The 25,256-nt window shown below is 44.0% G+C and overlaps 1 protein-coding gene across 2 annotated transcripts in view; it reads left to right on the forward strand.

Annotated features, from left to right (window-relative positions):
* vaspa (vasodilator stimulated phosphoprotein a) overlaps positions 1 to 25,256 on the forward strand; it is a 56,013-nt gene that overhangs the window by 15,220 nt on the left and 15,537 nt on the right. For both annotated transcript variants that reach the window (XM_077243856.1, XM_077243857.1), the window contains 4 exons: positions 2,363 to 2,543; positions 3,214 to 3,283; positions 4,361 to 4,670; positions 8,572 to 8,705. In XM_077243856.1, the coding sequence (XP_077099971.1) occupies positions 2,363 to 2,543; positions 3,214 to 3,283; positions 4,361 to 4,670; positions 8,572 to 8,705 (695 nt within the window). The remainder of the gene's footprint in view (positions 1 to 2,362; positions 2,544 to 3,213; positions 3,284 to 4,360; positions 4,671 to 8,571; positions 8,706 to 25,256) is intronic.

Consider the following 25,256-nt stretch of genomic DNA (forward strand, 5'->3'; position numbering starts at 1 on the left):
CTCCACATAAGCTGCATAAATCCATCAACTAACATTCAGAAATGTCCTGTTGCTTCTACACGTCGTCACTTCTTCTTGAGTCTCTCCATCTTTGTCCGACTTTGAAATTTCTTTGAAATTTTCAGTGTGTGTGTGTGTGTGAGGTAAAAGGACACCAGCTCTTGAAGCTCCGCCCCCTGTGCCGGGAGCAGCAGCTCATTTGCATTTAAAGGGACAGACACAAAAACGGTGTGTTTTTGCTCACCCTCAAAAAGTGACAATTTTAACATGCTATATAAAAATATCTGTGAGCTAAAACTTCACATACACACTCTGGGGACATCAGAGACTTATTTTACATCTTGTGAAACGGGCATTATACACCCCTTTAGAGCCATTTAAACCAGGTAAACTGTAATTTAACATGTGAAACGGGTTTAGACAATCATGGGAAGTTTAGTGTGTGTGTGTGTGTGTGTGTGTGTGTGTGTGTGTGTGTGTGTGAAGCCACAGCATGAGGAAGGAGGAAGTCACAGAGATTGTGTGTGTAGATACTGTCTGTTCAGTTTTACAGTGAATATCTTCATGTTTGGTGTGTTAATGCATTCGTTGCTGTTTATTTGCATCATAGGATAATGTTGTGCCGCAGATCTCTGTGGTTTTCTCTGAGACGTCTCGGTCTCACAGCTTCTGAATTGTCTTTCATTTCCTGTGAGTTTGGTTCGTGTGCTGAGGTGTAAAGAGTACCTAAAAACAATACTTGAGCAAATGTACAGCGAAAATATCTCAAGTTTCAAGTCACTAATTCCGATGCAACCTGAGTAAACGAAACGTGAAAGTGTTTTACTGGTGCTAAATAGAGGCAAAAAGATGAACTAGTCCTCAACAAACCAAAAGGGCGCAAGTAAACCAATATGCTTCTAAAACATCTCTTCAATATATTGGATAGATAAAATAATGGTCAGTGAAATGAAACAGTCAAAGCCTGCTTGCTCTGGTTTCAGTCTCATCATGTCCTCATCTCGTATATGAAACACCTTCAGCAGCTTCACGCTAATGCACGCGCATCAGGCCTTGTTGACCAGTTTAGGGCGAGTGAGAGGAAAACACACACGATGTAGTACCTTCACTCATGGGCTTCAGAACCATTGTATATGTGTGTGACAAGACCCGCCCACTTTTTAAGACCAATTGGACCCACTCACTTCTATCGTCTCTAATTCAGCGCGTATGTCTGTTCGCTTTTCAGAGCGCCGTCAGTCAAATCCATTCCACTCGAGGAAAGCCCCAATAAATTACACTCCATTTCTGCTGAATCATTATATTTCCCAACGAGACGCAACTGAAGAAAATAACTCTTCCAGTCACATATTGCGTTGCAAACATCAATAACAGCTTTAAGTTGTCAATGCTGGAAAATGGTATCAGCAGCGGATAATCCACGGATAGCTGTGCTTTTAATGCACGACGTGAAGGAGTTTAGCTTCTAGTAGCATTTTTCTGGGGGAGGACACACACACTTTTGTTTTTGCTTCGGACGCCCATGCCTTCACTGCCCTGTAGATGGCGATGTCCCTATGTTGTAGCTGAAATAAACTTAAAGTTTGGTGCCATGCAAAATTTAAGGACTAATTGCATTCGTATGCTAAAGCTGCATGATTAATCTTCAAAAGATCTTGATTTAAACTCCCACGCAATCTTACTCCTATATGACAACGATTCAGCTCTGTCGATTAAACCTTTGATGAGTTCGAGCACAGCGAACATTTGAATTATGCATTTGGCAGACGCTTTAATCCCAAACGACTGACACTGCATTTCAAGGTACACATTTACATTCTTATCAGTTCTTGCTTTCCCTGGGACTCGAACCCTTGACCTTGGTGTTGCGAGCGCCAACGCTCTACTGTTTGAGCGACAGGAAAGCGTAGACATTCAGGTCTGCGTTCTGATCCAGAAAGAGCAGTTGTCATGAATAGATATGAAACTTTTTAACCAAAGAGTATCATTATTTCTGTTTTACAACAATTCAGATAATCGCAGAGGTACTGGATAAAAGTTTACAGTTAACATATAAACACTGATGTCTACGGTATGAATAATTTTTTTTCAAGGAAAAAAAACATTTAAATTTGTCATTTTGGTGATCAAAGATGAGATTTAAGGGATACAATTGTTGACTACAGAGCGGGACTTTAAAGATTTTTTTAAATAGACAAAAGAAAATTTTTTGTCAGAACCTCATGGTATTTTGTTTAGTTGTCGTTCAGGTTTATCCTGTCCTTTGTGAATGTGATGCAGAACTGCGGCGGGTTTGCACACGGAGCTCAATTGTGTGTTCTGATGAAGGTGTGTGTGTGTGTGTGTGTGTGTGTGTGTGCAGGTGGTCATTAACTGTCCTCTGGTCCGCGGGATCAAATATAACCAGGCCACTCCCACGTTCCACCAGTGGCGGGATGCGCGGCAGGTGTGGGGGCTGAACTTCGGCAGTAAAGAAGACGCGGCTCAGTTCGCTAGCGGGATGATGCACGCGCTCGACGTGCTCAGCGGCCAGACGGACCCGGGTCAGTGATCAGGAATCACTAGGGGTGTAACGAAACCCTCATGTCATGATCTATACATATCACAATACTGAACTCACAATATGATATTATTGCGATACTCCAAGACATTTGATTAAAGGTTAACAAAAAATGTACTGTTGATTAAATGCTAAATCTGATATTGCATTGTGTGTGTAAATGAATAGGATGGACTTGGTGCTGAAACCCAAAGCACAGGATAATAGAGACACCAGAATAACAATATTCATGATTCTGAAGCTGAAAATACAGAATTATTTTAGATGAATATGTTTACACGGTCACTGACTAGATATATTTAAAATAATGTAGGACACTTTTTACTGATACTTTATACAGATATTTGGCATTATCAGAACCCACAAATATTCCCCCATTGCTTCATTATACATTATATTCAATATAGCAGTTTAATGTAGTAATGACACTAAAACTCTGAAAACTTGAATTTTTTCTGACACAGTAATTTTCATTTTGGGTGAATTATACACGATACAGATTGTCACTATCCACGATACATATTGTTGCATTTTTGTATTGCGATATATTGTGACACGATATATTGTTACACCCCTATGAATTATCACTGTCTCGTATTACCTGTATGTTTAGAGTTTGGTCTGATCTGTGTGATTCGGTTTCTGTCGTACAGGCGCATGTCCTCCTCCTCCTCGACCGCCTCAGAACGGCCCGAGCGCTGAGGAGTTAGAGCAGAAGAGGAGGTATGATCATCATCATCTTCATCATCATCATTAGATCAGACCTGCACATCAGTCCAAAACAATCCTCATTCACTTCACTTACTGTTAGCGATTCATCAGTGATCTTATTCTACACTCGTCAGAATGTAACAGCCTTCCCTCTCAGCTGATGTCATCCATCCCTCTTATTCATCAACCAATTACATCAAGTCCCGCCCACATTATTCTCATTGAACATCCTGTTTCATGCGTCACATTACAGAAGCGATACGAGTTTTCTACTTATTTGTCCGTCTGAGAATATACAATACATACATTTATTTATCAGTCCCTCTGAATATATATAGTATAATGGATATTTCTTTTTGTATAATATTTATTTATTTATATATTTTGTTGGTTTGTTTTTTTATTGGTCCATGAGAATATATATTTATTCATTTATATATTTGCAATTGTGAAAATATATATTATTTATATATTTGTGCATTTATTTATTTGCGCATTTAATTGACTTATTTATTAATTTAAGTTTTTAATTGTGCTATTATTTATTTGTGCATTTATTAATTTATTTCTGCATTATTTATTAATTTATATCTGCATTTATGAATTTATTTCTGCGTTTATTTATTAATTTATTTCTGCATTTATATTATTTATTTGTGCATTTATTAATGTTGCATTCATTTATTAATTTGTGCATTTGTTAAATAAACAAATAAATAAATAATAAAATGCACAAATAAATTAACAAATGCACAAATAAATTAATAAATTAATAAACGCACAAAAAAATAAATAAATGCACAAATATATTAACAAATGCACACACATTTATAAACGTAAAAATAAATAAATGCACAAATAAATTAATAAACACACAAATAAATTATTTATTTATTTTTGCGATTATTATTTTATTTGTGCATTTGTTAATATCTGTGCTTTTATTAATTTTTTTGTGCATTTGTTCATTTTATTCATTTATTTGTGCATTTATGTTTTTTTTATTTGTGCATTTATTCATTTCTATTTTGAAATGGTTCCCATGTGGATGTCAGTGAGATGCTGAGTGTAACTGGTGTGTGTGTGTAGGCAGGAACAGCAGGAGAGAGAGAGACAGGAGCAAGAGCGACTGGAGAGAGAGAGACGGGCGTCTTTGGCTCCAGCCCCGCCTCCTGTTCCTCCTCCCGCTCCAGCCTCTGGTCCTCCTCCTCCACCCGGACCTCCACCTGCTCCAGGACCCCCGCCGCCCCCACCACCACCACCTCCTTCAGGAGGAGGAGGTCCACCACCCCCGCCCCCGCCCTCAGGAGGAGGAGGAGGCGGAGGAGGAGGTGGACTAGGAGGAGATGGAGGTCTGGCCGCAGCACTCGCTGGAGCTAAACTACGGAAAGTGGCCAAGGTTAGTCTGAAGTTCACCTGATCCACTGTTCATCATCTGTGATGTTTAATAAGATTGCTGTATAGAGACAGAGCACATTTAGGCCACGTCCACCGGGGGGCAATCCAACCGTCTCCATTGACTTTGTATTGTGAGAAGCTGCATCCTTGTCATTTCTCGATTATAACAAAAAACAAAACAATGTCTAAAAGCTGTCTATAAGGTGTAAAGCAAACAAGCTAAAAAAACAAATACGTTTTTATAAGTTGTCGTCCCCAAAAAACAAGCATTTAAAGACACAAAAGCGCACAACAGATTTGTCTCTTCTGGCCACCAAGGAGACGGCCAAGTCAGTAGGCCGGTCTATGGCAGCCCTGGTGGCCACGGAGAGACATCTTTGGTTAAATCTATCAGACATGAAAGATAGGGATAGATCTGTTCTTATGGAGCAAGAGCAAGAGCCCGCTTCGGCGACTTAACACGGTCGTTGAGAGGTTTCAGGAGGCGAAAGAAACAAGCAGCGACGTTCCAGAAGTTTCTTCCTCCCCGAACTATGGTCCCCGAGACTGCTGGGTGGGAGCAGTCTCGACCAGTCTTGACCGCAGTCTCGACCGAGGTGGCTGTTCGACCAATACCAGAGGCCAGTCTTGAGAGACTGGTCCCCTTAGTAAAATGTCTGGCGGCGTGGAAGCTACTGCCAAATATATCTCTTTGGGTCCTGCTCACTATAGAAAAGGGTTACAGAACTCAGTTCGGTTCTCGTCCGACCAGATTTCTAGGGATCCTCCCTACGGTGGTTGAGCCCGAGCAGGCTCTGGTTATGTAGCAAGAAGTTCAGACTCTTCTACGAATGGAGGCTATAGAAAGCCTCCCAGCAGGGAGTCAGGGTTTTACAGCCGTTACTTTATTGTTCCAAAGAAGGATGGAGGGTTGCATCCTATTCTAGACTAAACCGCAGGGTTCAGAAACTCAAGTTCAAGATGCTTACACTCAAAAAGATCGTGTCACAGATTCAGTCCGAGGACTAGTTTGTCACAGTAGATTTGAAGGACGAGTCCATGTTGCCATCCATCCTCATCACAGGAAGTTCCTAAAGTTTGTTTTCGGGGGGCAAAGCGTACCAATATCGGGTTCTTCGCTTCGACCTAGGTTCATCACCCCGCTTTCCACATTCACTTCACAGCTCTGGCTCCACTGAGACTCCAGGGCATTCTCGTTTTTAATTAAATCGACGACTGGTTGATTTCTGCTCAATCCGAGCAGATTGTAGTCCGGCATCAAGATGTCGTTCTGTCTCACATAAGAAAGTTGGGAATGAGGCTCAACGGCAAAAAGTGTTCTCCTTCCAGCTCGGAGGACCACTTTTCTAGGCGTGGTTTGGGATTCGACAGCGATGCAGGCACAACTGTCCCCTGCTCGTATAGCATCGATTCTCTCAGCCATAAATGGGGTAAAACTAGGCCAGACTCTCACTGTGAAATAGTTTCAGAGACTGTTGGGTCTTAAGGCAGCTGCGTCCAATATAATAACTTTTGGCCTGCTGTACATGAGACCCTGCAGTGGTGGCTCGGAACCAAGGGTTTTTTTCAGAGGGGAAATACGTTTTGCATGATCAAGGTCACGCAGCGATGCCTACATGGCTTAGTCATGTAGAAGAAACCTTGGTTCCTCGCCCAAGGCCCAATGCTGAAGGCTTCTTGTTGTTGCATAACGCTAACGACAGATGCTTCCCACACAGGTTGGGGGGGCGATCATGAGTGGTCGCTCTGCGAAAGGTCTGTGGCAGGACTATCTACTTTCTTGCCACATAAATTGGCTAGAAATTATGGCTGTGTTTCGAGCTCTCAAACTTCCACCCAGACCTGAGAGGCCATAAACACATCTCTTACATCAACCATCTCTTGGTGGTCTCTTACATCAACCATCAGGGGGGTCTGCGGTCATGTCATCTGGTTCATCAGATCCTACTATGGGCCCAAGGGAAATTGCTGTCCCTCAGGGCAGTATATATTTCGGGGCATCAAAAACAGGGAGCAGATATCCTGTCAAGACAGGGGCTGAGGCCCGGTGAATGGAGACTTCACCCCAAGGCGGTGAAGCTCCTATGGGAGAATTCGGTCAAGCAAAAGTAGACCTATGTGCATCTTCAGAGACAACTAACTGTCCCATGTGGTTCTCCCTCATGCATCCAGCTCCCCTGGGGTTGGATACGATGGTTCAGGTGTGGCCGAGGCTATACCTGTACGCCTTTATTCCGATATCTTTGCTCCTGGGATTTCTGTAGAGGGTTCGCCGGGACGGGGCCCTTCTATTAGTACTAGCTGTACTAGCCGGCCCGAGTTTGGTTCTCAGACCTGGTGTTCCTTCTAGACGGCTCTCCGATGGAGATTCCAATCAGAAGGGACCTATTGTCCCAAGTAGAGGGCACGATTTATATCCCTCGCCCGGAGTTGTGGAAAATGTGGACTGTCAGGGGGCCCAGCTCATAGAATTGGGTATCTTGACCGAGGTCGTGGAAACCATACTCCAGTCCAGAGCTCCCTCCATGAGAAGACTATATGCACTGAAGTGGAGAATGTTCTCTTCTTGGTGTGGACAACGTCAATTGGATCCAGTCAACTGCCCTTTGGTTCAGTATTTGATTATTTGCAAGAACGTTTCTCTACTGGATTATCTTCTTCCACCTTAAAGGTGTATGTGGTGGCAATATATGCTTACCACACTCCTTTGGATGGGACATCATTGGTTCAGTATTTGATTATTTGCAAGAACGTTTCTCTACTGGATTATCTTCTTCCACCTTAAAGGTGTATGTGGTGGCAATATATGCTTACCACACTCCTTTGGATGGGACATCATTGGGGAGAGATCTTCTCATTACTCAATTTCTTCCTGGCACTCTGAGGCTAAGGCCTGCATTGGAGCACTGGCTTGAGATTCACACTAAAAACTTTATTTCTCCTTGCTATATCTTCCATCAAGAGAATTGGAGACTTGCAAGCCTTGTCGGTTGCTCCTTCGTGCCTGGAATTTGCACCTGGTATGGTGAAAGCCTTTCTTCACCCTAGGATAGGTTATGTCCCTAAGGTCCCTACTAATGTTGCGGATCCCATTATGGGGAGGAGGAAACGAGAGGGGGCGTTTCCACAGCGTCTCGACACAGCGTCTCGTTCCCTCTTCAGGGAACCAGGGTTTCATATACGCAACCTGAGACGTTCCCCCCTGGTTCTAGCCTGGGAAAACCCAGACAAACTTCTGGCAAATTTAGATTTGCTCTGCAAGTTAGACTGGCGAAGAGCCCATTCAAACTCCTTTCCAATCTTTCTAAATCGAGGCACCAATCACAAACGTTGAGGCGGGCTTTACAAGATGACGATCTATCTGATTGCTTTTAAGGTCTATCCAGTTGCACCCAGAGGCATTTGAGCGATTTCCGTTGGTGACGCCCCTTTGGAAATTATCTGTGAATGAACCTTCCCCAGACCCTAACTCAGTTACGACTGAGAAGGGTCTGGTTTTAACCAGGCTACCCCGGTTCCCCCCGGTTTTCAAATTATGACGCATGTGGCTCTGTCTCTATGTTTGAGCTTTTGTACATGTTCCGAGTGAATGATTGACAGGTGAGCGGCCGGTCCTTCAGTGTTGTCCATAATACATCAGAACTACAGATCTGATCACCTGACATATGTAAACACCCATTGTGCGAGTCGTAGACCGGCGCTTTTCAGCCTGGGGCCTCAAGATGACTTAAAATGAGACGAACTAAGCTAAACAACATAAAATCAAGATGTTTTTCATTTTAATTCTGCCCCTCAAAAACTTTGAATACTGTTGTGTACAATGAAGGCCCTTAAAGTCAAAAGCGTAGAGAAACTCATGCATGAACTCAGAGCCCTCTGCTGGTTGTTCACTGGATGTGCAGGAGGACAGTGGAGCAGCGGCTCCTGCGGCGAGCGCCAGTTCAGGAGGAGGAGGAGGAGGAGGAGGTGGAGGTGGAGGAGGAGGAGGAGGAGGACCAGGACTGATGGGAGAAATGAGTGCAATTCTCGCTCGACGGTCAGTTAAATGCAACCACAATCATATGATGTTTACTCTGGAATACTATAGCATAAATTTAGTCCAAAACCACCCGCTTAGACAGGAAGTCATTTAACAACCAGCTCCTACATCTCTTTACCAAAGACTTTACTTAGATATACAAAGACTGTGCACTCATATTACTATGAATAGTAGAGAGTGCAATGCGCAATATACCAATCGCTGATAGGTAAAAGCATTGCGTCGCTGCAGCCGCCGTTAGAAGCTCCGAAATCGCATACTTCCCTACTATAAAACAGTATACCAGCTGTCTGAATTCATAGCACTTTTAACACAGTAGGCGAAAAGTCTCCGGATGACCTACTACTTCCGGCGAGATTCTGAAATTTGCATTTGATGGACACTTTACTATCCCATGAGGCCACGGGAGAGGAGTTGTGAATGGCAGTGAAGCGACGCGACTGACGCTGATACATGGCGAAGGTTATACTGTAAGTAAGGGATAATGTACATCCAGTCGGTTGTTATCTCAGAATAAACCTGACAGGGTGATCAGGATCAGGTCTTGCATCAGCCTGAAGGGGGTTTATTCTGAGATAACAACCGGCTGGATGTACATTATCCCTTTAATTACACGACTACTTGCCACATTAGTAAATGATTAGACACAAAATATTTTATTAGCTCTTCAAACGCAAAGCTTCAGCAGAGAGAGCTGTTTCAGTGACAAGTTCAAACTTGATGGACATTTAAGAGATACAGTATACAGTCATACCACTTATTACACAGCATTTCAACACATAAATAATTATGGAAATGAGAGATATTGATTTCAGATTAAATTGAATCGTACCTGTTTGTATCTTATAATCCAACAGTGTACAAAACAATAGCCAGAAAATGGCAGACGCTGCGTTTGTATGAAACAAGAGAGAGAGAGTCCACAATACTGGATGCCATAATTAAATAACTGCACTCAAAAAAATGAACGAGGAAGGTTGTGCACTTTACATAATATATTTATATTTATTTTACTTATAATAATTGTGTTTTTTGACTTGAATTTTTTTTCTATTAAGGTCCACGTAATTATGTGTCAACTTAACAGTAGAAAATCCTAAAGCGTTGTCTAAACACAAACCATTTATGTTAAGTAAAAAATTCATACATCCAGAGGGTGGCAGTGTAGTGCGACGCCAACTGCCATTTTGCCCTAACTTAATTTGATTGTGTTCACTCTGCTTTAATATATGTAAATTTTAAGTTTACTTAATCCGTTTGTGATGGATTACATGATTGATTTGGGTTGCATTAACTGAAACTGGGTGGTGCCTGTTAGTTCCCAGCATGCTTTGCAAATGGTTGAATTAAGAGAATAAATGTTAAAATTAAGTGTTATTTTATGTTTTTTTGAGAAAATGAGAAAAGGGAAAGACTTGATAGTGTGTAATTGTGTTCAATGTTCAATTACATTGGAATTATTAGAACCATTTAAATTACGGTGGGTTACCATTGTGGAGAAGAGTGGAGCATTTTGTTTGACTGTGGACTGATATAATTATTTTCTACTGCTTTGGTTGAAAGAGCATGTAAATCTTAGCATTTAAGATGCTAATATGTGCTACTGCTAGCTAGAGGTGGGCAATACTGCATTCGGTATCGATCCGATACCAAGTAAATACAGGGCCAATATCGCCGATACCGATACCAATACTTTTTAATTTTAAAAGCATGCACTTTAACTTACATGCACTTTCCTGTGCTAGAGCAGCAATTTATGAGGTGAATGCATCATTAATATGCTAAATCTGAAAACGTTTTCATGACCACTAAATATTTTGTGATTTGTGATGTGACTCTCAACTCGCCTGTAATTAGTCAGTGACTTTTACCGAACTACCCTAATTATAGTAAATGCACTGTACACTAGCCTACTGTTCAAAAGTTTGGGGGCTGTAAGATTTTTAATTCTCTTCTGCATTTATTCGATCAAAAATACAGTAAAAACTGTAATATTATTACAATTTAACATGGGCGATTCTGTCATTTATTCCTGTGATTGTTGTGGCAGATTTAAGGGCTCTGGTTCTGGTCTGCAGATTTCAGAGTTCTCTAATTCAGGGTTCAAAGAAAATCTTTCAGAGTCGAAGTTCCAGGTCTCAGAAGAAGTAACTTTATTGAGCAATTCAACAAAGTGAGATGCCAGCTGGCCATCTGATTTTACAGTGGTCGACATTCAGGTCTTATACCTTTTTCTTATCGTTGGTACCCAATGGGCATCTGTATTATTATCTGTTTTCTTCCTCGTAATCTCGCCACCATTAAAAACATCTCCCCCTAGACCTTCTCCTATTGGTGGAACATCTTACATTGTATATGTTTCTCTTCCAGTGCTTCCCAACACCTGCATCTCTACTACAAGTTTTTTGGATACTTTTCCATTGTCTTATCCCTGTCCTTACATGCCCTGTCCTTACATGCCCTGTCCTCATATGCCCTGTGACCTAGTTTTTCTGCTTGGCATTACAGCACTTAGACTTGTACATGAGACAGAAGAGATTCCCCAACATGATCCCCCCTTTGGGACTAAATCTAGTCCCACCTTCACATCGTTCTTACCCAGAATGTATCTTCATGAGCAAGCCTCTCTTCACCTGTCTAGCAAACATGGTCAATGTAGACCATCCACCTGTTCTATCAATAGGCTTTGTCACAAAGGTACACTCTGGAGTAATAGTGAGACCAAACATCTCCTCCGCCCTTTGACTGGAGTGGAGTAAAAGATCTCACCTTCCTGTCAGACCATCACTTTATAGGGATAGATTTGCTTCAAACATTCAGTGTGATCAACACACAGCAGTGCATAAACTTGAAGTTAGGATCTGTCCCACGATGCCAGAGGAACTGCGCGGGCGCTTCCGGTGGCCTGGACTGCTATCTGGGTTTCTCCATCGTTGCCAGAGTTGCCCTGGCGCTGCTTAGTGTTGCTATCTGGTGTTGGAGCAAACAGTGGGTTTTTAAACCACCAGTTGAGTCTGCCCTCGTTGTTTCAACATGGACGACAGCGCTTGCTTTTAATTTCTCTTTTGCACCATATATATATATATATATATGTTCCAGTAGTCTAATGCATGTAACGTCTAGTCTTCTAAACTTGTTACAGTAATGTATTCAAATATATTAAAAATGTAAAAGTTAAAAAAGTGATTTAAGAATAATAAAACATTCTTATCGTTCCCTTTATATCTGGTTGCATTACCTCATAGTACGGGCAATGACCTGCTTTAAACCTTCTGTCGTCCCCTCTCACTCACATATTCATAATTGTGACAGTAGTGTGATTATATATGCATGCTACAATATGATTATAAGTATAGGATATATGCAGGAAAGGGTCCTTTTTTTAAAAAATGAAAAGAAATACAAAACCCCATCTAACTAACTCCCTACTCTACCCATCGTGTTCTAATAATCTACCTAATTTTACCCCAAAAACAAAATACACAGTGAGGCTAGCTCCCACTCTATCAAAAACAAAGTTCAAATTTTCAGAAATCGAAGGTAGAAAGGTACCCCAATCCTTTAGTCCTTCACCGGAACTTCTTACAGGAAGTCATCTAGTTCATCCAGGCTTGGTCCAATTGGGTACACTCTTGAGTTTGTGCACCCGATGTCAACTCCCGATCGTTTAGCTCACACATTGATCATCTGTTTGGCTTGGGTCATCTTCTGGGCCGCCGCATTGGCTAGCATGGAGCTGAGAAAAGGTATAACGCAACAGAACAACAAAAGAAAAATGACAACAGCCACAGCTATTATTGTCCCCAACTTAATTAACCATTCTTTCCAGGATCCAAACACAGAATCAAACCAGTATCCAATATTTCTGTCTCTTCACGCATTTTCAGTAACCTCTTGTCTTAGATCCTTCCGCTTCTTCATGGCTCGAATACAAGCTCCATCAGGGGCTGTATTATTATTATTTGGAATAAAGGTAAAACAGTTAGCTTCAAACATTATACAACACATTCTTTCTCTGCAAATAACCAATTTAATGTTGGTCTGTTTTGCCATGTCATGTCGCTTATGAGTTCCCAGCTGTTCTCTCCAAGGCTCTCAATGTGCCTCCAGTGAGTTAATGCACTTCTGTTGATTGCAATAAATGTAATTCATCCATTCTTCATTTTATCAAGTTATTCATACAAATATACTCAAAGCCTGATTTACTTCATGCTTAAAGCTATGCTTAAACTCAATTGGTATTCCCCATGGTTGACCAATCAAATCTATACACACCTTTTCTGACATTGTTTTGAACACAAATATTGCATTTGGCTATCTATCAATCTTCTATTAAAATCCTCTATCCTCAACTTTTTTTACTCACTTAACTCACTTCCCCCCTTGGTCAAACCACGCACATCTGAAATTAAAATAGTAAAAAGTGTTGCTACTGCAATTAATTTTCCTTTGATACCTGAAGTTGAGGGTTTTGCTTATGCCTTCTTGACTTATCGATATATACTTAATTTTATATCCAACTATCTACATTCTGATGACAAAAGCTACTGAATGTAGGCAATGTAGCATTTCCCATGTGAACGACACAGCTAGCCGACATCAGTTGCCATTTGATTGTGTTAAACACCGCTGTCATAAACCCCACATTTTTCAATATCTAAAAGAACAAATTATCTGGTAGGTCTGGACATGCTTTTGTTTGAAAGAACCATTATCAATTTCTCGAATCTGATTTGTCATTCATCTGTTAATTTAATTTCTCTTCATAATCTTTTCCTCTGTTGCTTATGAGCTCTTTTAAATGACGGATGATCTCATCATAATCTCAAATTCATGACCCACAATATTAACATGGTAATGACAGCATTTGTGATATCACGTGTTTGTAATTTGTGTAGTTACTATTTTATTTCTAAACCTAAAAAATTAACTATTGAGCAAGATCCATAGCTTTATCATCCACTTTTTTTAATGTTGTCGAACACATTGTCTTTTTCTCTTATCTTCTTTCCTGATAGAGAGCTCAGTATCACTAAAGCTTATATCACCTGTGTCTTGAAAGCAGAGCCCAAAAACTCTGTTCAATGTACAACATCCTCAATTATCTAATTGTGCATTTACTCCGAGTTGGTTCATGCAACAGTCCCTCACTCCCCTAAGTTCAGCCTCAGTTTTAGTTCATTACTGAGTCATGCAAACACTCCCCTCCTTTTTTCTTTCTTTTAATATATCTATATATACATATTTAAATGCTTACAGCTGGACTGATGTCTATTAAAAAGCAAATAGAGTTGTAGCTTAACAGAATATAGAGAACTGCTGCTGGACGAGTGTGTAATTAAAATAAAATTAATATGGCCAATCAGTGAAATTTGAAGCGGTCTCTGTAGTGATCATTGAAAACGTATCACCTGTGCCCACTTAGGAAAGGATGAAGTCCTTCTGCTTGGATCAGTTGAACTGGTTGGGCTGTTGTCTGAGGGTTTCCCTCCTCATCCGATGCGTTTGATCTGTCAGGTCATGTTGGCACAGAGTGGTTTGACTCTGGATGCTGTTGTCTCTCTGCCTCTCCTCAGCCTGGCTTCTGGCAGTTTTGCATAATGGCAGGATGTTTTTCTTGGTTGTTTCTGCATCAACACAGTCTTTGTCCATACCAGCCCCTCAAAAGTGTTAACTTCCTCTTTCGGGGGGAATGAAGGCCCACCAACCAAATGCCTCTTCTTTTCTCTGCAGCCGTGTCTTTGTGTTTCTTGCTCTCACTTGTTGCACAGTCCAGTCGCTGTTGTTTATGTCGAGGCAGCCGTCCTTAAAGAGTCTGGTGTCATCTGGAAATTGAACACTCAGAGATCCGCATTAATCAAATTCATCCTTTATAAATTCTTCAACCATCTCTTTCAATTGTCCTTTAATTTCAGAAGTGTAATCTGGTTGATAACAGCAGTTTCCCCATGTAATTTTAACAAAGCAAGTTCTTCTTTGCAGAATGCAGAAAATAGCAGCCCTTCAGTCTGAGTTGCCTTATTTTCAGTCACATATATACGCTCTAAAAAATGCTGGGTTGTTTTAACCAAATTTTGGGTCAAATATGGACAAACCCAAATGTTGGGTTAAAAATGTAATGTAAAAATTTAACCCAACGGCTGGGTTTGACCATATTTGACCGAAAGTTTGGTTAAAACAACCCGGCATTTTTTTTGTGTATAGCATTTTTATCACTCGCTATATCGATCCCTACTCTCTCTCAAGTATTTTAGGATTAAACCAACGACTCTCATTACTGTAAAATGTATATAATACAGTATGTCTGTTACGCTTGGTCACCCAATCAAGCTCATTCAACACAATGAATAAACTATTTTAAGTAACACAATCCAAAAATCTCAATTTTGGCAATGGATCAAATTTCAGGAACAACAATATATCAACATCATAGGCTATGTCCTTATACAACAGGTCAATCACACCCACATCTAGTATGTTATTATTTTCTTTCAGGTTAACTTCTCATCAATTATTTTTATTGGCGTTTTCTTGGTAATTATGAAATTAGCCTACTTTTAATTCTGACTGGATTAGCAGATTTCACCAATCCTACTTGATCTCTTAGTAAACTGTTTTTCATACATTTTTCTTTGAGGACAGTGAGAAATAAAACTGGACCAACACCCTTTGATAAAAGAAAAGGCATCATCCATTGGCTCAACATTTCTAAATGAGCAAGTTAATAAACTGTTGCCACAACTGATGTCAAACTTTAGATCAGCGCATATAGCAGAGAATAGATTAGGCACGAAACTGTTATTTATGTGTGACTTGCTTGACATTAAAAAGTGTTATTCAGCCCAATAAGTCGCATAAACAACTCATTGTGGGTCTTATTTTATACACTTTAAGCAATATTGTATTGCATATTGAATATCGCATTTTTCTTCAGTATCGTGCAGCCCTACCTCTTACTTCTACTGTTCCTGTTGTGTCCGACATCTGTTTCTACGAAGGTGCATGGGTCTTTCTGTGTTCATCATTATATCTCCCTTTGACCTATCTCCTTATTGTTAATAATTCTTCTCCCTTTTTAAAATAAAGTCAGTACTTGTTGTTCTTCCCTTTTTATTTCCCCATTTTTACTCTTACCCTTGACCATATACAGTATACATATACACATACTGTACATACATACACACATCCATCCTTAGTCAATGATTCAGTTTCTCTGCACATAGCCACATCAAATGTTCCTTCAGCTAGTCATTTGGTTTTTAGGCTTTTTGCCCTTTTTTTAACCAATTTTTAGCGGGTTGTAACTCCTGTTACTAACCCTAGCTTGCATTTATTCAGAAATAGAAAAGGTGAATTCTCTCTCTCTGTCTCCCTCCTTTTCTTCCTCACACACACACACACACACACACACACACACACACACACGCACACACACACACACACACACGCACACACACACACACACACACACACACACACACACACACACACACACACACACACACACACACACACACACACACACACACAGTCTCACTTTCTTCTTGCAGCCCCTCCTCTCTCCGTCTCTTTTCTGCGTCTCTTTCTCATATCACAGTCCGTCCCACATTTGCTCTGCCTTAACTTCAAGCCTTCTTAAAAACGTTCTTTTACCACCTGTATGTCTTCACTTCTTTTCCCTTCTTCTTTCTTTACTTCACATGAAATTACCCTCTTCTTATTCATAAAACGTTCTTTACCACCTGTATATCTTCTCTTCTTTTTCCCTTCTTGTTCACATACGATTACATTCTTTTACTTATACAAACGTTCTTTTACCATCTATATATGTTTACTTATTTTCTCTTTTTATCACTTTCCTTCTCATACACTTCATCTCATTCATACACCCGGGATTTCATCCACACACTTTCACTCGTTGTCAAATAATATAAATAGAAACAATGCTTAGTTCAACTTTTCGTGCAGCAAGCGCTGTGTATCTCTATCTGGATCACAATATCTGCAATCTGGAAAATGGCCAAACAGTCGGCAAAACCAATGTCTTTTGGTAAATACAACTTCTTTCTTTTTCTCTTTTAGTCTGCTTTATCTTGTCCATTAATTGTAATAATTTTATAATGCTTGTCTTAAATTAATTTTTATTTTAGTCTTTCAAATCTTGGCACAGTCTCTTTTAAATATCACTTGCTCTCTAGTGCATCACTGATTTATGTCCAACTAATGTACTTTTTCTGGCAAACCGCCCGGAAAGGTCAAAAGACCCCTTTCTCTCTGTATCTCCTTCTTTTTAGGCCTCATAAGTTTAGTTTTCAATCACTTAATAAACAGTGTGTTTCTCACACTGGGGCGTGTTTCTCACGTTAATAAACAGTGCGCTTCTCACGCTACGTGCTACTCGCGTTAATAAACAGTGTGCTTCTCACGCTACGTGCTACTCGCGTTAATAAACAGTGTGCTTCTAACACTGGGGCGTGCTTCTCACGGTACGCGCTTCTCGCGTTAATAAACAGTGCGCTTCTAACACTGGGGCGTGCTTCTCACAGTACGCGCTTCTCGCGTTAATAAACAGTGCGCTTCTCACGCTACGCGCTTCTCGCGTTAATAAACAGTGTGCTTCTCACGCTACGCGCTTCTCGCGTTAATAAACAGTGCGCTTCTCACGCTACACGCTTCTCGCGTTAATAAACAGTGCGCTTCTCACGCTACACGCTTCTCGCGTTAATAAACAGTGCGCTTCTCACGCTACGCGCTTCTCGCGTTAATAAACAGTGCGCTTCTCACGCTACACGCTTCTCGCGTTAATAAACAGTGCGCTTCTCACGCTGGGGCGTGCTTCTCACGCTACGTGCTTCTCGCATTAATAAACAGTGCGCTTCTCCCACTGGGGCGTGCTTCTCACGCTACGTGCTTCTCGCATTAATAAACAGTGCGCTTCTCCCACTGGGGCGTGTTTCTCACGCTACGTGCTTCTCACGTTAATAAACAGTGCGCTTCTCACACTGGGGCGTGTTTCTCACGCTACGCGCTTCTCACGTTAATAAACAGTGTGCTTCTCGCACTGGGGCGTGCTTCTCACGCTACGTGCTTCTCACGTTAATAAACAGTGTGCTTCTCGCACTGGGGCGTGTTTCTCACGCTACGCGCTTCTCGCGTTAATAAACAGTGCGCTTCTCACACTGGGGCGTGCTTCTCACGCTACGTGCTTCTCGCATTAATAAACAGTGCGCTTCTCCCACTGGGGCGTGTTTCTCACGCTACGCGCTTCTCGCATTAATAAACAGTGCGCTTCTCACACTGGGGCGTGCTTCTCACGCTACGTGCTTCTCGCATTAATAAACAGTGCGCTTCTCCCACTGGGGCGTGTTTCTCACGCTACGCGCTTCTCGCATTAATAAACAGTGCGCTTCTCACACTGGGGCGTGCTTCTCACGCTACGTGCTTCTCGCATTAATAAACAGTGCGCTTCTCCCACTGGGGCTTGTTTCTCACGCTACGCGCTTCTCGCGTTAATAAACAGTGTGCTTCTCACACTGGGGCGTGTTTCTCACGCTACGTGCTACTCGCGTTAATAAACAGTGCGCTTCTCACACTGGGGCGTGTTTCTCACGCTACGTGCTACTCGCGTTAATAAACAGTGTGCTTCTCGCACTGGGGCGTGTTTCTCACGCTACGTGCTTCTCGCGTTAATAAACGGTGTGCTTCTCACACTGGGTCGTGTTTCTCACGCTACGCGCTTCTCGCGTTAATAAACAGTGCGCTTCTCACACTGGGGCGTGTTTCTCACGCTACGTGCTACTCGCGTTAATAAACAGTGTGCTTCTCGCACTGGGGCGTGTTTCTCACGCTACGTGCTTCTCGCGTTAATAAACAGTGCGCTTCTCACACTGGGGCGTGTTTCTCACGCTACGTGCTACTCGCGTTAATAAACAGTGTGCTTCTCGCACTGGGGCGTGTTTCTCACGCTACGTGCTACTCGCGTTAATAAACAGTGCGCTTCTCACACTGGGGCGTGTTTCTCACGCTACGTGCTACTCGCGTTAATAAACAGTGTGCTTCTCGCACTGGGGCGTGTTTCTCACGCTACGTGCTTCTCGCGTTAATAAACGGTGTGCTTCTCACACTGGGTCGTGTTTCTCACGCTACGTGCTACTCGCGTTAATAAACAGTGTGCTTCTCGCACTGGGGCGTGTTTCTCACGCTACGTGCTTCTCGCGTTAATAAACGGTGTGCTTCTCACACTGGGTCGTGTTTCTCACGCTACGCGCTTCTCGCGTTAATAAACGGTGTGCTTCTCACACTGGGTCGTGTTTCTCACGCTACGCGCTTCTCGCGTTAATAAACGGTGTGCTTCTCACACTGGGTCGTGTTTCTCACGCTACGCGCTTCTCGCGTTAATAAACGGTGTGCTTCTCACACTGGGTCGTGTTTCTCACGCTACGCACTTCTCACGTTAATAAACGGTGTGCTTCTCACACTGGGTCGTGTTTCTCACGCTACGCGCTTCTCACGTTAATAAACAGTGCGCTTCTCACGCTACGTGCTACTCGCGTTAATAAACAGTGTGCTTCTCACGCTACGTGCTACTCGCGTTAATAAACAGTGTGCTTCTCACACTACGTGCTACTCGCGTTAATAAACAGTGTGCTTCTCACACTGGGTCGTGTTTCTCACGCTACGTGCTACTCGCGTTAATAAACAGTGCGCTTCTCACACTGGGGCGTGTTTCTCACGCTACGCGCTTCTCGCGTTAATAAACAGTGTGCTTCTCCCACTGGGGCGTGTTTCTCACGCTACGCGCTTCTCACGTTAATAAACAGTGCGCTTCTCACGCTACGCGCTTCTCGCGTTAATAAACAGTGCGCTTCTCCCACTGGGGCGTGTTTCTAACGCTACGCGCTTCTCGCGTTAATAAACAGTGCGCTTCTCACACTGGGGCGTGTTTCTCACGCTACGTGCTACTCGCGTTAATAAACAGTGCGCTTCTCACACTGGGGCGTGTTTCTCACGCTACGTGCTACTCGCGTTAATAAACAGTGTGCTTCTCGCACTGGGGCGTGTTTCTCACGCTACGTGCTTCTCGCGTTAATAAACGGTGTGCTTCTCACACTGGGTCGTGTTTCTCACGCTACGCGCTTCTCGCGTTAATAAACGGTGTGCTTCTCACACTGGGTCGTGTTTCTCACGCTACGCGCTTCTCGCGTTAATAAACGGTGTGCTTCTCACACTGGGTCGTGTTTCTCACGCTACGCGCTTCTCGCGTTAATAAACGGTGTGCTTCTCACACTGGGTCGTGTTTCTCACGCTACGCACTTCTCACGTTAATAAACGGTGTGCTTCTCACACTGGGTCGTGTTTCTCACGCTACGCGCTTCTCACGTTAATAAACAGTGCGCTTCTCACGCTACGTGCTACTCGCATTAATAAACAGTGTGCTTCTCACGCTACGTGCTACTCGCGTTAATAAACAGTGTGCTTCTCACACTACGTGCTACTCGCGTTAATAAACAGTGTGCTTCTCACACTGGGTCGTGTTTCTCACGCTACGCGCTTCTCACGTTAATAAACGGTGTGCTTCTCACACTGGGTCGTGTTTCTCACGCTACACACTTCTCACGTTAATAAACGGTGTGCTTCTCACACTGGGTCGTGTTTCTCACGCTACGCGCTTCTCACGTTAATAAACAGTGCGCTTCTCACGCTACGTGCTACTCGCGTTAATAAACAGTGTGCTTCTCACGCTACGTGCTACTCGCGTTAATAAACAGTGTGCTTCTCACACTACGTGCTACTCGCGTTAATAAACAGTGTGCTTCTCACACTACGTGCTACTCGCGTTAATAAACAGTGTGCTTCTCACACTACGTGCTACTCGCGTTAATAAACAGTGTGCTTCTAACACTGGGGCGTGCTTCTCACGGTACGCGCTTCTCGCGTTAATAAACAGTGCGCTTCTCACGCTACGCGCTTCTCGCGTTAATAAACAGTGCGCTTCTCACGCTACGCGCTTCTCGCGTTAATAAACAGTGCGCTTCTCACGCTACACGCTTCTCGCGTTAATAAACAGTGCGCTTCTCACGCTACGCGCTTCTCGCGTTAATAAACAGTGCGCTTCTCACGCTACACGCTTCTCGCGTTAATAAACAGTGCGCTTCTCACGCTACGCGCTTCTCGCATTAATAAACAGTGCGCTTCTCACACTGGGGCGTGCTTCTCACGCTACGTGCTTCTCGCATTAATAAACAGTGCGCTTCTCCCACTGGGGCGTGCTTCTCACGCTACGTGCTTCTCGCGTTAATAAACAGTGCGCTTCTCACACTGGGGCGTGTTTCTAACGCTACGCGCTTCTCGCGTTAATAAACAGTGCGCTTCTCACACTGGGGCGTGTTTCTAACGCTACGTGCTTCTTCTCGCGTTAATAAACAGTGCGCTTCTCACGCTACGCGCTTCTCGCATTAATAAACAGTGCGCTTCTCCCACTGGGGCGTGCTTCTCACGCTACGTGCTTCTCGCGTTAATAAACAGTGCGCTTCTCACACTGGGGCATGTTTCTCACGCTACGCGCTTCTCGCGTTAATAAACAGTGCGCTTCTCACACTGGGGCGTGTTTCTCACGCTACGTGCTACTCGCGTTAATAAACAGTGCGCTTCTCACCCTGGGGCGTGTTTCTCACGCTACGTGCTACTCGCGTTAATAAACAGTGCGCTTCTCACGCTACGTGCTACTCGCGTTAATAAACAGTGCGCTTTTCACACTGGGGCGTGTTTCTCACGCTACGTGCTACTCGCGTTAATAAACAGTGTGCTTCTCGCACTGGGGCGTGTTTCTCACGCTACGTGCTTCTCGCGTTAATAAACGGTGTGCTTCTCACACTGGGTCGTGTTTCTCACGCTACGCGCTTCTCACGTTAATAAATGGTGTGCTTCTCACACTGGGTCGTGTTTCTCACGCTACGCGCTTCTCGCGGTAATAAACGGTGTGCTTCTCACGCTACGCGCTTCTCGCGTTAATAAACGGTGTGCTTCTCACACTGGGTCGTGTTTCTCACGCTACGCGCTTCTCGCGTTAATAAACGGTGTGCTTCTCACACTGGGTCGTGTTTCTCACGCTACGCGCTTCTCGCGTTAATAAACAGTGTGCTTCTCGCACTGGGGCGTGTTTCTAACGCTACGCGCTTCTCACGTTAATAAACAGTGTGCTTCTCGCACTGGGGCGTGTTTCTAACGCTACGTGCTTCTCACGTTAATAAACAGTGTGCTTCTCGCACTGGGGCGTGTTTTCTAACGCTACGTGCTTCTCACGTTAATAAACAGTGTGCTTCTCGCACTGGGGCGTGTTTCTAACGCTACGTGCTTCTCACGTTAATAAACAGTGTGCTTCTCGCACTGGGGCGTGTTTCTCACGCTACGCGCTTCTCGCGTTAATAAACAGTGTGCTTCTCACACTGGGGCGTGTTTCTAACGCTACGTGCTTCTCACGTTAATAAACAGTGTGCTTCTCGCACTGGGGCGTGTTTCTCCCGCTACGCGCTTCTCACGTTAATAAACGGTGTGCTTCTCACACTGGGTCGTGTTTCTCACGCTACGCGCTTCTCACGTTAATAAACAGTGCGCTTCTCACACTGGGGCGTGTTTCTCACGCTATGCGCTTCTCGCGTTAATAAACAGTGTGCTTCTCGCACTGGGGCGTGTTTCTCACGCTACGTGCTTCTCACGTTAATAAACAGTGTGCTTCTCGCACTGGGGCGTGTTTTCTAACGCTACGTGCTTCTCACGTTAATAAACAGTGTGCTTCTCGCACTGGGGCGTGTTTCTAACGCTACGTGCTTCTCACGTTAATAAACAGTGTGCTTCTCGCACTGGGGCGTGTTTCTCACGCTACGCGCTTCTCGCGTTAATAAACAGTGTGCTTCTCACACTGGGGCGTGTTTCTAACGCTACGTGCTTCTCACGTTAATAAACAGTGTGCTTCTCGCACTGGGGCGTGTTTCTCCCGCTACGCGCTTCTCACGTTAATAAACGGTGTGCTTCTCACACTGGGTCGTGTTTCTCACGCTACGCGCTTCTCACGTTAATAAACAGTGCGCTTCTCACACTGGGGCGTGTTTCTCACGCTATGCGCTTCTCGCGTTAATAAACAGTGTGCTTCTCGCACTGGGGCGTGTTTCTCACGCTACGTGCTTCTCACGTTAATAAACAGTGTGCTTCTCGCACTGGGGCGTGTTTCTCACGCTATGCGCTTCTCGCGTTAATAAACAGTGTGCTTCTCGCACTGGGGCGTGTTTCTCACGCTACGCACTTCTCACGTTAATAAACAGTGTGCTTCTCACACTGGGGCGTGTTTCTCACGCTACGCGCTTCTCACGTTAATAAACAGTGTGCTTCTCGCACTGGGGCGTGTTTCTAACGCTACGCGCTTCTCACGTTAATAAACAGTGTGCTTCTCGCACTGGGGCGTGTTTTCTAACGCTACGTGCTTCTCACGTTAATAAACAGTGTGCTTCTCGCACTGGGGCGTGTTTCTAACGCTACGTGCTTCTCACGTTAATAAACAGTGTGCTTCTCGCACTGGGGCGTGTTTCTCACGCTACGCGCTTCTCGCGTTAATAAACAGTGTGCTTCTCACACTGGGGCGTGTTTCTAACGCTACGTGCTTCTCACGTTAATAAACAGTGTGCTTCTCGCACTGGGGCGTGTTTTCTAACGCTACGTGCTTCTCACGTTAATAAACAGTGTGCTTCTCGCACTGGGGCGTGTTTCTAACGCTACGTGCTTCTCACGTTAATAAACAGTGTGCTTCTCGCACTGGGGCGTGTTTCTCACGCTACGCGCTTCTCGCGTTAATAAACAGTGTGCTTCTCACACTGGGGCGTGTTTCTAACGCTACGTGCTTCTCACGTTAATAAACAGTGTGCTTCTCGCACTGGGGCGTGTTTCTCCCGCTACGCGCTTCTCACGTTAATAAACGGTGTGCTTCTCACACTGGGTCGTGTTTCTCACGCTACGCGCTTCTCACGTTAATAAACAGTGCGCTTCTCACACTGGGGCGTGTTTCTCACGCTATGCGCTTCTCGCGTTAATAAACAGTGTGCTTCTCGCACTGGGGCGTGTTTCTCACGCTACGTGCTTCTCACGTTAATAAACAGTGTGCTTCTCGCACTGGGGCGTGTTTCTCACGCTATGCGCTTCTCGCGTTAATAAACAGTGTGCTTCTCGCACTGGGGCGTGTTTCTCACGCTACGTGCTTCTCACGTTAATAAACAGTGTGCTTCTCGCACTGGGGCGTGTTTCTCACGCTACGCACTTCTCACGTTAATAAACAGTGTGCTTCTCACACTGGGGCGTGTTTCTCACGCTACGCGCTTCTCACGTTAATAAACAGTGTGCTTCTCGCACTGGGGCGTGTTTCTAACGCTACGCGCTTCTCACGTTAATAAACAGTGTGCTTCTCGCACTGGGGCGTGTTTTCTAACGCTACGTGCTTCTCACGTTAATAAACAGTGTGCTTCTCGCACTGGGGCGTGTTTCTAACGCTACGCGCTTCTCACGTTTAATAAACAGTGTTTTTCTCGCACTGGGGCGTGTTTCTCACGCTACGCGCTTCTCGCGTTAATAAACAGTGTGCTTCTCACACTGGGGCGTGTTTCTAACGCTACGTGCTTCTCACGTTAATAAACAGTGTGCTTCTCGCACTGGGGCGTGTTTCTCCCGCTACGCGCTTCTCACGTTAATAAACGGTGTGCTTCTCACACTGGGTCGTGTTTCTCACGCTACGCGCTTCTCACGTTAATAAACAGTGCGCTTCTCACACTGGGGCGTGTTTCTCACGCTATGCGCTTCTCGCGTTAATAAACAGTGTGCTTCTCGCACTGGGGCGTGTTTCTCACGCTACGTGCTTCTCACGTTAATAAACAGTGTGCTTCTCGCACTGGGGCGTGTTTCTCACGCTATGCGCTTCTCGCGTTAATAAACAGTGTGCTTCTCGCACTGGGGCGTGTTTCTCACGCTACGTGCTTCTCACGTTAATAAACAGTGTGCTTCTCGCACTGGGGCGTGTTTCTCACGCTACGCACTTCTCACGTTAATAAACAGTGTGCTTCTCACACTGGGGCGTGTTTCTCACGCTACGCGCTTCTCGCGTTAATAAACAGTGTGCTTCTCCCACTGGGGCGTGTTTCTCACGCTACGCGCTTCTCACGTTAATAAACAGTGTGCTTCTCACACTGGGGCGTGTTTCTCACGCTACACGCTTCTCGCGTTAATAAACAGTGTGCTTCTCCCACTGGGGCGTGTTTCTAACGCTACGCGCTTCTCACGTTAATAAACAGTGTGCTTCTCACACTGGGGCGTGTTTCTCACGCTACGCGCTTCTCGCGTTAATAAACAGTGTGCTTCTCCCACTGGGGCGTGTTTCTCACGCTACGCGCTTCTCACGTTAATAAACAGTGTGCTTCTCACACTGGGGCGTGTTTCTCACGCTACACGCTTCTCGCGTTAATAAACAGTGTGCTTCTCCCACTGGGGCGTGTTTCTCACGCTACGCGCTTC

Source organism: Siphateles boraxobius, unplaced genomic scaffold (assembly GCF_051911475.1).
Source record: "Siphateles boraxobius isolate OS27281-9 unplaced genomic scaffold, OSU_SipBor_1 25, whole genome shotgun sequence".
NCBI classification, from domain to species: domain Eukaryota; kingdom Metazoa; phylum Chordata; class Actinopteri; order Cypriniformes; family Leuciscidae; genus Siphateles; species Siphateles boraxobius.